Source organism: Pseudorasbora parva, chromosome 17 (genome assembly GCF_024679245.1).
Source record: "Pseudorasbora parva isolate DD20220531a chromosome 17, ASM2467924v1, whole genome shotgun sequence".
NCBI classification, from domain to species: Eukaryota; Metazoa; Chordata; class Actinopteri; order Cypriniformes; family Gobionidae; genus Pseudorasbora; species Pseudorasbora parva.
Genome location: NC_090188.1, coordinates 36,858,992 through 36,873,984, shown reverse-complemented (window position 1 = coordinate 36,873,984; position 14,993 = coordinate 36,858,992). Strand labels below are relative to the sequence as shown.

At 37.6% G+C, this 14,993-nt stretch overlaps 1 protein-coding gene across 2 annotated transcripts in view; it reads left to right on the top strand.

The window, feature by feature from the left end:
- The first annotated feature begins 6,018 nt into the window (after window positions 1-6,018).
- The window catches only part of meis1b (Meis homeobox 1 b), a 67,758-nt gene continuing 58,783 nt past the window's right edge, over window positions 6,019-14,993 (top strand). The window contains exons 1-6 of one of the 2 annotated variants that reach the window (XM_067422487.1): window positions 6,019-6,678; window positions 7,907-8,127; window positions 9,264-9,405; window positions 9,617-9,667; window positions 10,028-10,078; window positions 10,911-11,057. In XM_067422487.1, the coding sequence (XP_067278588.1) occupies window positions 6,667-6,678; window positions 7,907-8,127; window positions 9,264-9,405; window positions 9,617-9,667; window positions 10,028-10,078; window positions 10,911-11,057 (624 nt within the window). In that variant the 5' untranslated portion in view covers window positions 6,019-6,666. The remainder of the gene's footprint in view (window positions 6,679-7,906; window positions 8,128-9,263; window positions 9,406-9,616; window positions 9,668-10,027; window positions 10,079-10,910; window positions 11,058-14,993) is intronic. The other variant, XM_067422488.1, reaches the window with a different exon arrangement.

The following is a 14,993-nucleotide window of genomic DNA, read 5'->3' as shown; positions in this document are numbered from 1 at the left end:
AATAAAATTCAATAAAAAGTTATTCCATGTCTTTTAGCATTGAGATCATGATAACTTAATTTAGCAAATAGGCATAATTACATTTTTTTTTTTTTTTTTTAAACAGACCCAAAATGTTGATGACTCATCTTGCACTTATGGGCGTGTCCTGATTTTGATCAAATAAAATGCTTCCCAGATGAGGAATGACTGTCCCTTTAATACTCAATCAACATTGTTGTTGTATTGTATTGTATCATTCATATATATATATATATATATATATATATATATATATATATATATATATATATATATATATATATATATATATATATATATATATATATATATATATATATATATATATATATATATATATATATATATATATATAATTCTTAAATATTTACATACATATATATAAAATAACTATACATAATACATAATAACTTTTTTTAACCAAATTTGCAGACTAGCTTTTATTCCATGTCTGTTAACATTGAGATCAGACCAAAAATATTGATGACTCATCTCACTCTCGTAAGAGCCCCTTAATACTACCTTCTGCTTTGCCATATCAAGAAGCATATTATGATGTAAAAGAAAGGCTACTGGCTATAATGGATAGTTTAATATGTAACAAATCAATATGCTCGGCAAGCAAGGTTTTTGAAGATCTATTTCTATCTCAACACCCTCAGGGGTTTTTGGCAAACTTATTTTTAGGTTACCGGATTTACAGTCAATCCATCTATTACGTTAGTTGGCCTTAGTGGGATTGTACAGTACATTTTAAAAAGTATATAACTTTTTAACTTCTGCATGTGAGGAGGCGGATGTGACGATGTACATGAAGCGCACTGGCCCGGCCCTCGGGGATGGTCTTAATATTAAGACGTCGCGTGTACGGACAGAGCTGAAGCCGCTGAAGAGCTCATTAGTGTGCCGGTACTCCGAGCCCAGGCCTGGCTCTCTCCCTGTGTCCTTGCACGAATATATGGGTCTTCACACGTCCTCCGCAAAAGCACTCTTTTGCCGTCACCCCTCCTTTTTCCCCTTTTCTCTCTTTCTCTCAAAGGTGCTGATCAATTCACAGCCTCCTCCGGAGGTGTGAGACTCATCCCTGCACTTTGTGATTGGCTTAGGCGTCACAAACCCTCTGTCGTCCTCTCCCGTTGTCTTTCTCCCCTTCTCGCTATCTCTCATTGAGGGCAGCGGCCTACTCTTTTCACCTCTGGGCTCTGCCAGCCTGTGGCTAGGCTCCGGTCAAATGAAATCACACTAATCAACCTCCATTCTCTCTCTCTCTCTCTCTCTCTCTCTCTCTCTCTCTCTCTCTCTCTCTCTCTCTCTCTCTCTCTCTCTCTCTCTCTCTCTCTCTCTCTCTCTCTCTCGCGCTCTCTCACCTTCTCCTCCTCCTCTCTCGTGGCTCTGAGCCCATTAGCACACCTGAAATAATAACTCAAGTGACAAATGTTTTGGCACTTATAGCTGATAGACCAAGAGAAAGGGTGGGATAGAGCACACCACGCTCTCAGAGACTCAGACACGGTATTTTCCGATCCCAACTGTGTCAACAGGCAAAGCTGACACATCCAGAAATCATGTGAAAACTCGATGCTCACAATAAAAACACAAATTCAAGTGCAGTAGTTGTGTGTTGTTTTAATAGAAATCTCGTTTTCAGACATGTACAGTGTTAGTTTCATTGATACTCATTTAAAAAAACAAAAAAACAATTCAACAATACAAACTTCATAAATGTAATATATCACAAGTTATTTTCTTTGAGCATTTTCACCTATCGCTCTTAGACTGCATCATGCACATTTACAGTGTTTAATCCAATAATAATTCCCAGTGATTTAAACTGATTATAATATTTCAAACTTTAAGGTAAGAAAGTAAACGCTGTCGTATCGTTTGTGAAGTGCTGCTGACCCTCCTGTTTTTTAATTTTTCATTATTTTTTTGACGGATGTGCGTAGATGAGAGGTGGCTATTATAAATACCTACAGATTTATTTTTACTTATTTAGATTTATAATTTTAACAGTGCTGTTTTTGTTTTACTTAGTCCTAATTGATGTTTGTCAGTTACGGAAAGAAGAAAATGATTTACAACCGAAAACCTCATCATGCAATTTATTTTTTATAAACACATTATTTCTTTAGCTAATTAATAGGGTGAACACAGGCGAAGTGTGACATTTTCTGAAGATTTGTCATTATCGTTGTTTGAAACAAGAATTTCCAAATGGCTACATCAGTATCATACCACGCCATACACAAGGCAGATTTTATTTCATTTATTTTTTTAGTAATAGAGGGATAAACATAAAATAATAAAGACTTTTGTAAACTGAATTTCAGATTTGGACCTTTGACGGATCTGGCACATTGATCCGTCATCAAACTTTGTCAAGTAGTTTTAAATATTCATACGTCCTCTTAAACTGTTATTATAGCTTATAATCATCAATACACTAAGAATTATTATTTTAATTATTATCTAAGATTAGAGCGACGGCAATTCGCTCGTTTTGTGCATGTCAGAAAAGTCATTCCGTCTCTCATTAAGAAACAAAGAAAGAAAATGCTGTATGTTTCCAGTAGAAGGCGCACATGATCAAGCATACAGGCCACTGCGAGCCTTTGCATATGAAAAATATGTTTTTCTTTTGGATCTCGTGTAGTAGTTTACATTATTGCAAATCCAATTGGCCTGCAGTACGTTTCTCAATTAAGAAGGTTTTGAAAATAAAATAAGACCAAGCTGAATAAAAAAACAAAGCAAGCTAAAATAAAATCACAAAGCGAAATAAAATAAAAACACACTGATTTCTAATGTATAATTAGGCCTGTGCATAAACACACAATAAACAAATGCTCACTGTCAAAACAGCGCGTTCTGTTCAATGTTTCCAACTAATATAACCTAACTAATTTGATCCAAATCCAGTCGTTTTAACTGCACCTGTAGTGTAAAGAAAATATTTTAGCCATTGTTTTCCTCACTCCGAGTAATTGCATTTAAATTCCTGGACGCAGAGCACGTTCGTGCAGGTAGCCCTGGGAAATGTATGAACCATTAAAAGTGCCCAAAGTTTTTGTTTAGTTGTATAGCCTTACCGTGCATGCATTTAATTCCCCCCATGTTAGTAAATAAATAGTATCTTATTATTGCAGCTAGTAATTGTCTAAAACGTCTCCGCCGTGCGCTTGGATAAGGAAACGCATAAACGACTATTTGAATATTCACACATTTCAACATCTGACAAGCACTTGAAACACGCTGTTAGAGCATTATACCCAGGCAGTGGCAAGATTAAAGCAAAAAGTTAGTAGCCCGCTGTTTTATCCCAGCGCGTCTTACCCATTCCCGACAGTCGTGTAAGTCCCAGGCAGTTGTCAGCAGTGGAGAAGGCAGGGTTCACTGCTGACTGGCCCCTGGTCGCAGATCGCTGCGGGGGGATATAAAGGGTGACCTCCGTTTGACTTCTGAACCACAGCGGCGTGTTGCTTTCTATAGAGAAAGATTCAAATGAATAACAAATATTGAGGTATAATTTTTTTTTTTTTTGTAATAAACATCCACACGACTTCACGCGTTCCAACACGTTGTATTTTTCAAGAGGGACTCAAATCTGTTTGCTGAAACAGCCGAATTGTTTAAAATCTCCTTGTTTTAAAAATAGATTTGTGATATAGCTACTTTATATGTGTGTATTGTACACGTGCTCATATATTTGTATATGTAATGCTTTATTAAGGTTTCCTTGTTAATGTGTAATTATACATTTAAGTTGAGTAATATTAATGAACTACATGTGCTTACATGGATAATCATTTAGTCAGTAATGTAACGCGTAACAAGGACACCAAAATAAAGTTTTAATGCAATTTTAAATATTTTAAATTACATTAAAACTAAGAATTAAGCATTAATGAACACTTTGAATCACACTCAACCCTATTGTTGGACACATTTTGCCAGTGCTATTCCATGTGATGGTCAGTTTCCTCAACCTTATTTTGAAACATTTTACGTGGAGCGATTCGCGTCTCTTTCCAAGCCCAAATGATCCGAAATGATGGCATGAAGTCAGTGATGCGTGCTGCAGTCTGCTGACCCTCACTAAAACCAACCTAAACAGTGAAAGTCCATGCCCTCATTGTGCTCTATAGCGTCCTTTTATAGACGCTAATTGAAGGAGCTTAATTACTTTATAATGCTATTCTGGTTCTGTGACAGCAGTTAAGCGTTTGGGTAAGTACAGCTTTCATGTCATCCCGTTTGCTTCTCACATAATTGAGACAAACACAAAACTAATGTTAAGATAACAAACATCAATAAAACAAATGAGTTAACAGGGACATACAAATGCATTGCATCTATAGTACTGAAATATAAGTTTTTATTTTTTATTTGTTTTAAACTAACATTATTTTAGATAAACGTAAACTTTTGTCGACTTGGAAAAGACAATATAGCCACTTACCAATTACCGCGCGAGTGTTCATCTGTCGTACGGCGTTGGGTTAGTCATATATCTGTTACATTTGCTTCACGAATCCTCTCATTTGTGTTTAAGTCCTCGTCAGATCCCGCACCCGCGCGGCGCGCACCCTTCGTTTGCCGAGCGCTTTGGGGATTTGATAGTAATTTCATGCCTGTAAATGCGCGCGGCGGATCCTTCCGCGGGAAGCGAGGATTGTGTGATGCTCATGGCAGCTGATAAGACACCGTTCCTTGCATTAATCGCTTCTGATCGATGACAGATGCTCCTCAGACAAACTTCATACACCTTGTCACCGGGTCAGTTGTATTGCCCACAGTGGTGCACTTCAGCCTACATCAGTCAGTGTATGTTTAAAGCCGCTTATTCAGCTTTCATTTGGGCATTTTATGGAAGATGTATTATTTATAATAACAAAGAGATTCCTTTATTTGGGGGGGGGGGGGGGTGCATTTTAAATTGACCAGAACACAAACCGCCTCTCCAAACTGTGTAATTAAAAGGGAATATCTGTAGAGACTGCTGCCATGACTAAATTCTATGCACAACTTTGAATAATGGGAATATAAATATGATGGTACGAAAGAGTACAAAGGGCAAAAACAGCTAAATAAATAAAACATTTAGGTATTAAAATAATGAATATCTTGTCTCCGAGTATTTTGTACGTCTGAGTGGGTGAGAGAATGAGACTATGAGAGAAAGAGAGAGAGAGAGAGCATTAGAACAAAACAGAATACGAAGACTACTTTCCCTCCAGATTACAGTTTTTTCATTCCACCCTTTCTTCATTTATGGAAGCATATCGTGCGATAAATTAATGATTGATCATTCTTTGAACCAATAGACGACTTGATTCACTGTAGCACGCTTTCATTGGACACTGCACCAAACTCCTAAGATCCTACAGTAAGTGGATGAGCCCATTCGCGAGCGGCGGGGGTGTTTTGGCTCAGAGCGCGCACAGCACTGCCGAAGTGCAGCATATGCTGTTTCTGAATAATGATGTTTGTGTGAAATGCGAAGTAAATAGGCATATGGTTCAAAAAAATCCCGATATTTCATATTATTCATCCAGTACATTTCTATATGCTCCCGCGTAATAGTGCGGTAAACGTCATTACGCGGCTCAAAACAGGGTGTTTAAGTTTTTCGACTGTTGTAAATAGCACTTTCCCTTTCGGATTCTAAAATATTAACTGAGAATAAACACAAGCAGTGTTGTGACCTAATGTAAACGAGTCCACGCTCCTCTTATGTTCATATTTGACGCGTTTCTTTTATGAAAGCGCGTACATTGCGTTATAGATTGTGCGTCTTGGCATGACTTATAAACGCAGTGCCGTCTCAGGACGCAACGCGGTCTCTACGCGTTATACCTCGGCTCGTGTTGAATCGTGGTAGTGGTCTGCGCTTTTCAGCGTCCCACACATTTCACCCCCCTGCTTTGGCTGGAACTTGATGTGGCCCATCGCATTGTGCAAGACGCGACCTGTTATGGCCACCACTACTTCCGGGTTTCAGCAGTCTGGTCCAGATTCAGCTGCTGAGCCGCGTTCAACACACACTCATTGTACACAAACGGGGAAAGGCAGCTCGCAGCATCGATCGTGGCTCCTTTAAGAAAAACTAAGCCAGAATTATCAGCCCACCTCCTCTTGATCTCATTTAGAAGCTATTGCATAAAAAATCAACTCAGGAGCCGAGAGTGATCAAAGAAACGAGAGAGAGCTTCATTTTTGTGCATTTGAGTAGTATTCTCGTTAGGGGTGCTAACCAGTGGAAGCGCGCAGAGGATCATCATTCATTCAGCACTTTGACAAGCTCGCGTTTGATTGATTGACAGCCGGAGTGGCAGAAAGCCATGAGATGCGCTAGTTTTGTTTGACGGGCTATTTTCACACTGCTCTGGAAAAGAAGATTTTGCTCGATCCGTGTCGCTGTCCAGGGGAAAGAAAGAGAAGGGGACTTATCGTCGAACGCGCCTGGCTGAACTTGTGGTGAAGGACTGGCTTCATCGCTCGCTTGAAATACGCGTTTGGATTTTTTTTGGGGGGGACAACAACATATCCCGCATTTGGAATTTGCGTGTTGGTTTCCTATTCACCCTGGCCTCATAGGGGATATATTTTTGATTAAAGGAAGACGAGGGAGTGTGGAGGGCGATGGCGCAGAGGGTACGTATCCCGAAAAGTTTCTTCGACTCGTATTGTTGAAAGCAGTTGGAAATACTGAAACGTGGCCGATGACAGTCTCGCAGTCAAACTTTCTCTTCTTTTGCCTGTCAGTTCTGTTTAGGTATTTTTTTTTTTACATCGCTCACTTGCGTGCACGTCTCTTTGGGGACACTGAAACAATTTAGGGAAAATGACAGGGAACAATTCCTAATTTTTTACTATACTACTTTCACGTACTGCACGTTTTTAAGTATCTCTTCTAAGGGCCGAATTATTTAAAGCATTTAAACTTTCATAGTTCAACTTCCATAACTACTAGATGCTTAGGCTGTTCAGGAATATTAACAGGGAGCTAAATCAACCGAGATGTATTTTTTTAATAGAAGACAGTACAATGGAACAGTTGTGCGCTTGAACTTGTAAAGTTGACATTTACTGGTTGGCCACTTTTTCCTTTGCATTTGTAATCAAATGTAAACAACCACAAAGTAGATTTCATCAACCCTCCGACCTTTTGCTTTTGATGGTGGAGCTACAACAGCTCCCTGCTGTCCTGCTTACACCTCGATGGATTTAGAATTCAAATGTGTCATGTTCTCATCATCACAATATCACCAAACTTATAATAATCGCGATGAATTATCAGTGCCAAGGATTGGTTATTTTAAATAAACTAACTAAACACTCAACTGAACTGGAAGGCACGAATTGACAATGTAAATTAGTTTTTAATCAGACTAATCTTAATAGTGTTAATATTTGAACTAGCATATAATGCATTTAGTTTGTCAACAATAAAATGCACAGTTTTTACATGCAAATGACCTTTTGCTCGAGTTGAAAATAAAAATGCACATAAAAAGTAGCACAGTCGTGTGATATTTTTGTGATGATCTCAATAAAGCTGTAGCTCAGCACTTCACGTGAATGTGTCCGACGCTACATTCTAAGTCTGTCTGTTTATTAAAAAAGCACATGATAGTTTTTTGTTTGTTGTTGTTGTTGTTGCTGCAATAAATGGCATTTTTTTAACATGCATGCACGGGATAGTGCATGTACAGCTGATAAATTTAATTACTTTGCACCACGACAGAAGCCATATTTATTTTTTAGTCCGAGAACATCCGATGTAGCTGCCGTTTATATTTTCTTTTAGTGCAGTTTTTGTTCTATTTGTGCATTCTGTAAGAGTGACAACATGGCAATGTTGCCCTTCATGTGTGTGCAGTACGAAGATATACCCCACTATGGGATGGACGGAGTGGGAATCCCGAGCACGATGTACGGGGACCCGCACGCTGCCAGATCCATGCAGGCTGTTCACCTGAATCACGGGCCCCAGCTCCACTCCCACCAGTACCCGCACACAGCCCACACCAACGCCATGCCGCCCAGCATGGGCTCATCTGTCAATGACGCTCTAAAAAGAGATAAAGACGCCATTTACGGGTACGTGTAGATAGCCAAGACTTATATTTTTATGATGAACTTTGCCATAGCACTTTATTTCACCCGTAATAGTTTCTGGGAAACAGAGAGAACTTGAGGCGCCATGAATGTTTAGTTTTTGTTTCTAGAAGTCCCCCCTCCTCTTACTTTGTGATTAATGCATCCTTTTAAAAACACTGATTATTTTGCATTGTTGTTGTTGTTGTTTAAATGTCTTACTAATATTTAGTTTTAAACTTTAATATTTAAGTCGATAAATATCGCATTTAAAAAATCGGGTTGCACTTTATTTTACAGTCGTATGCACTTATTAATTGGGTAATAACTAAGTAATAACCCTACACCGTGCAGTTACCTTATATTATCCAGTATTTTTTTTTTTTTTAAAGTTAAGTACATTGTAAGTACACGTATTAAGTGCAAACAAAAATCGTTTTGTTTTTTCTTCAGCTTTTTAATTGTTAACATCAGGCCTACTTGTTTGTTAAAAGGATAAAACGCACATTTTAAACAGATGCGCGAAGAAGTGTTTCCCATACGATGTACACTTACAAAAATCATAAGGGTTATTTTCCCCTCACATGTTCTGGTAATAATATGTGCAAAACTATGCATGTGCGGAGTAACTCCAAATGCGTCCGGAATACAAAAGCTACCCCAGCATTGAGTTCTCCTCACACTGCTGTATATAAATGTTGTTGCCGTTCGAAATAGTAACACGCTATAGAACTCGCTCTCATTCATTATGGATTAGATACGTCCCTAAACATTTACTCAAGATATAGGCCAACTATTTGAACCATTAAATCGCACGCTTGGCCTAGGCTCAACGCGAGCATTTTAGGTGCTCTAACCATGTCCTCCACTGTTTATATTGACTGCTGGAATCCAATTTACATGTGATTTGACACAGTACTATTCACATGCTTGTTGTAATGCAAGTCGCAAGATAATAATCGACATGAACATCGTACATTCAAACACTTGATGTATTTTCGTGGCGCAAGCAGTTGATTAAATACTATAACTTTTAAAAAGCAAACGAGGTGCGTTATAATGCGTTCTTTTACAAGTTGTGAACTGTTATAAAATGTTCTGTGCTAATCCAGAGCTTGACCTCTGTGTTTTTATTCCAGACACCCTCTGTTCCCACTTCTAGCACTGATTTTTGAGAAATGTGAATTAGCCACTTGCACACCTAGAGAGCCCGGTGTGGCTGGGGGCGATGTGTGTTCATCAGAGTCTTTCAATGAAGATATAGCAGTGTTTGCAAAACAGGTCAGAAACTGTTTTATTGCGAGAGAAAAAAAAGAAAAGAAAAAAAAGTTTTTCTATGTTTTAGTTGATGTGCCGTCTGTAACTTCATAGCATGCTATCATACTACTTTATACACATGGGATAATCAATGCATTTACATTTAACATGCGTTAAAAAAATGAACGTATTTTTTGCTCACAATTTTAAATTATTTACATGCATATCGTCTCAGATTCGAGCAGAAAAGCCGCTATTTTCATCAAATCCTGAGCTGGATAATTTGGTGAGTGCCATTTATTATTATCATATTCATTTTGCATGCGAGAGTTTCATTGTAAAACTTTTATAAAATATTCAGGAATATTGTGTTGATTTCTTGATAGCATTGCTGATCATTTCTTTTTTGGTCATTTTTAAATGCACTCTCTTTCTTATGCTGATGGAGGACACACATCCCTCTCATTAAAACACGGATTAAAGTGATAATGTGTTCATAAATGAAGTGTAATCTAACTTAATTGCAATGCCGTAAATGATCCTAAATGTCTTAATTGTGAAACTATCGTCTGTAATAGTCCCGGGCCTGTTAATTTCGTCACCTTTAACGTGAACCCCTTTTTCTTCATGTGTTCATTTCCCCCAGATGATACAAGCCATTCAAGTTTTACGGTTTCATCTTTTGGAGCTCGAAAAGGTAATCAAAGTTTAGCCCAACTGGCCGGTCCTCTACTCAAACCTATGGGCCTCATCTGCATAAATGTATTTTTCCTGGTCTGTTGTAATTAGTGTCGAAATCAATCACACTGCCTATTTCTCCTCCGAGTTTAATTACAATGCAACCTGCTTCCGCGGCCACAGATATTTCCGAGCAGTAATTTCAGTGTCTCTCCGCTTGTTGTGTGTTGTTCATTTCTAATATGATCATCGGTGGCACTTTCTCGCCTTATCTTTTATCAGCGACATACACTTTAGAGGAATTTTATCAACACCTGTTTCCGAGTCTATCAAGTGATTTATCGCCAAACCATATAGATTTACAGCGTTGAATACACATAATAACCATTGGCTCCAAGTTTCCTGATATTTGCATGAGCCTCCAGGGTTATGTGTGTGCTGTGATAACGCGATATTTTGAGCGTTCAACCATAAATGAAGAATTCTCCCCTCGCCACTGAATGCCATCCACCGTATTATTCCCGTGTAAAGAGGTGGTAATGAAATAACTAGACGAAATTAAACAGTTTACCTTAAATGTCAGTCAAGCAGGTCATCTCTCTAATGGCCACAACCCCGGGAGCAGATGAATTTAACACGCGTGTTGAATACGGTGTAGCCCGTGAGTCGTCTTGTCAGTGTCAATTTTCTACGATATCTCTATTTTGAGAGGGAGTAAAGTTATTTCCCATTCTGATAGCTATCAGAGAAGGCCACTGGGACAGGTTTTCCATGTCAATAGGAGTTCTGGATGCACTTGTCAACTCGCTGTCATGACCCTTTGTGATTTTTATTTCCGTTTGCATCTGTAGGTACATGAACTTTGTGACAATTTCTGTCATCGGTACATCAGCTGTTTGAAGGGGAAGATGCCCATCGACTTGGTTATAGACGACAGAGAAGGAGGATCAAAATCAGACAGTGAAGAAATTACGAGATCATCGGGGGCCCTTGATCAGGTACGTGAAGGAGTCCATTTCTTTCCCGGCCATTCAGCTCGCCTTTTGGGTCACTTTCTCTGCCTCGTCGTTATTTGCATATGATTAAGGCTTTTAAATTCCATCGGATTGAAAAATTTTGAATAATGTGGCCCATTATTGCTTCATTACGGTTTGATCCCGGAACTGACCCGAGGAGATTAGCTCGTGAAAGCATTGCCATAAACTTGACCTGTTTCTTGTCGATTTTAATTTAGTCCTTTCCCTCTTCTTTTCTCTCGTCTGCCTTTTTTTTTTAATCAAACCAAATGCTTAGGCTATCTGTGGTGTATTACGGAAATATTACGAGCCTAATGGAGACATACCTATAGTAGAGATTTGGTGCTTTGGTTTTCTGCTGTTGTTCACGCTTCATTAGTTGCCTTGTCAGTGTTTTTCCTCAGACAAGAGCGCGCATTCGCTCAGAGTTCTACATAAGCAGCGCGCGTTCATGTTTGAGTGGTACACTGGCGTACAGTATTCTGTGTGTATAGGAAAATATACCTATATGGAATTATGTGCCTCTGTGAATTTTTAAATGTATTCTGGTGGATTTTTGGACGTTTCCTGAACTTTACGCACTTTCAATGAAACTTTTACGCGTCCGTTTCTTTTAGTGCGACACGTCGATAATGTTTATTTCAAATATAAGGCTACCTTTGTATTTTTTTAAAATTAATAATACGAGTCATGGGAGGGATAATTGTTTTAAAAAAGTGGCTGTATTAAGGGGATTAGTGGATTCACCAGCGTAAAAAGTAATGAAGCGATTAGGCTAAATAATTTAAATCCGCCATCTTCCATATGGCTGACTGATCGAATAAAGCATTGGCCAGTTTTATCTCTCCAATGAGTAGCTTTTATACCAGGAACAGAAAACTATTCCATTCATTACTAAACGACCTCTGGTTCCTTGTTAGTCTTCTATCTCGGCTGTATTAATGATTATGTTAATGAGCAGATAATGCATCTAATCCAAAGTCAGCATTAAATAGCATATTGTCAATTGTGTTTATAACTCTTTTAACAAAACCCTATCAGAGGGGAGATGAGCAGAGATGAATCTAAGCGATAGAAATAAATTAGGCTTATATGAAGACCCCTGGGTATGCAGGTATATCACTTGATAAGAGCAATTTATGCTTTGCTCGAGGGCACGGATTCAGATCTTTAATTGACTTTAAGATGAAGACGTGTCCTATATATTTTTTTCTTGATGATGTCTAACGTGTAATAAATATTAGGGCTTGTGTTAAGTGTTTACATCTTCATGAAAGTCTGATTCCCAAATGTAAACTGACCAACTTTTCAAAAGTTGGCTACTAAGAGGTAGAATCTGTTTGATTATGAATCGTACATAAATGCCGCTGGGTAGGATTGTAAAAAAAAAAGAAAAAAAAGAAAAAAAAATTATATGTAAAATTTAAAATAAGCAACTAGATGTGGTGGACGACCTCTCTGTGTTTTTTAGTTAACAGTGATAAAGTTAACTTCACCGAGTATTTGACTCGAGGTCCTATATGTATTTTACATCTTCATTTTTTTTTTTTTTTTTTTTTTTTTTTTTTGTGGCTACAGTTCTGAGCTTGCTAGGCGGTGACATCCCTAACGAATTTGCGTCGCGCATGCATTATCTCGTTCCATATGTATTTTTAATATATGCCCTCGGGCATAAAGTTGAATTGGACTGGAAAAGGAAAAAAAAAAAATCTCCTTTGTGCAAATTCTCAACAATGTTAACAAGAGGGAGAGAGGCGGTTCATTTATTCAAAGGCCAATTTATTCCAGCAGGAACGCTGCAGCATAAGAAAATCAGAAATATACATAGAATTTATTAAAGTCTGTGGTCCAGTGCCGTTCTGTGTTGTCGTCCTCCGTGCACCGAAGCATCGTATCAATAATGTCTCAACTCCAGCTTTGCATTGTTTTGCAAGTATCGAGTGAGGAGAAGGAGGGCAGAGCTCAGGGGTGAAAAAGTCAGAGCCTCTCTCTCTCTCTCTCTCTCTCTCTCTCTCTCTCTCTCTCTCTCTCTCTCTCTCTCTCTCTCTCTCTCTCTCTCTCTCTCTCTCTCTCTCTCTCTCTCTCTCTCTCTCTCTCTCTGAATGCGGCCCAGCCAGTTTGGATCACGTTGTTTTCCTCGTACTGCTGATAAACGCGCGGCCATATGAGCCTCAGGTGCCTTTTGAGCGGAGGGACTAGTTAACAACTGGTTAACCCCTTCACTTCATTCTGGAGGATCCTGCTCAGGAGTTTTGTGTTGTTTGACCGCTAGCACTTTATATTATAATTGTATAATAACCCCACATTAATGGAATTTTTTTTTTTGACATAGTCCTAAAATATTAAATTCTATGAAGTAGTATATTAATTAAATGACATGAACGCTAATGTAAAGTGACACACACACACACACACACACACACACACACACACACACACACACACACACACACACACACACACACACACACACACACACACACACACACACACACACACACACACACACACATTTTAAACTATATATATATAATTTGTTTTTACTATATGTGACCCTGGATATGTGACCCTTTCCAGTGATTTCCAATGTTTCTCTAATACTTATGGCAGTTCTTGAAGAAAGTTTATATATATATATATTTATATATATATATATATATATATATATATATATATATATATATATATATATATATATATATATATATATATATATATATATATATATATATATATATATATACTTAATACTCAATTAACTTAAAATCTTAAAAGGAAATAGGTTGTTTCTTAATGAAAATTAAAGAACAGTTAAAAAAGAACAACACTCTCACAGTATTTTCATCTAACTTTAAAAAACTCTCAATTCTGTAAAATGATTTGGAAGATGGTAATGACAGCAGTAGACTGTGACTTTTTTGTTCTAAATGACTGAATTCATTGAAATGATAAATTAACTGAAATTGTGAAATTAATTTATTTGATATTTCTTTAATATTAACACTTTGGTAACACTTTACAATAAGGTTTCATTTGTTAACATTAGTTAATGTATTAACTCACATGAACTAACATGAACAATACATTTGTTCAAGTATTTGTTCATCTTTGTTAGTTTTTAATAATTAATAAAAACATCTGTTTATAGTTTGTTCATGTTAGTTCACAGTGCATTAACTATGCTACCAAATACAACTTTTGTTTTTAATAATGTATAGTAAATGTTAAAAAATTAACATGAGAAAAGATTAATAATTGCTGTAAATGTATAGTTCTTGTTAACTATTGCGAACTAATGAAACCTTATTGTAAAGTGTTACGGGCATTTTGTAACATACAAAGCTACAATAAAAGTATAAAGCTATTATAATATATTGTAAAACTGCTTGGTTAAAATTACAATGACAAACTTTAAAACAAGAAAAATTTCAGTTTCTTTTCTTAGAAAACCTAGGAGACAGAAAAGTTATTGAAGTACCACCCATTACCCCCCCCCCCACACACACACACACACAATTTGTTACAATTATTATTGCAATATAAAAAAAGTGTGCTGTGTTATAGAAATAGTTGAGATGAGTCATCATGACTGATTGATTTTGATACAAGCATTTATCAACTAATAGATTTAGTGTCGTCAGAGTAATGTCTTTATCTTTCGTTTCGGCATGTTTATTGCCTTCTTGTGCCTCAGCGCAAAGGAGGATCATTTGTTTTCCGATTGGCTGGCTCATGGTGACTTGTGACGTATTTGCTCGGCGCTGACGCTCAAAGTAAAGAGTCGGAATACATTTCCATGGGCTGCAGCGTTTGCACAGTTGTCTTTAATTGCAGAGAGGCACTGCCATTTGCTAATGAACTCAATGCCATGAAAACCTCCGCAGTGCTCAAGACTTCAGTACTCGAGGGCTCTTTAGA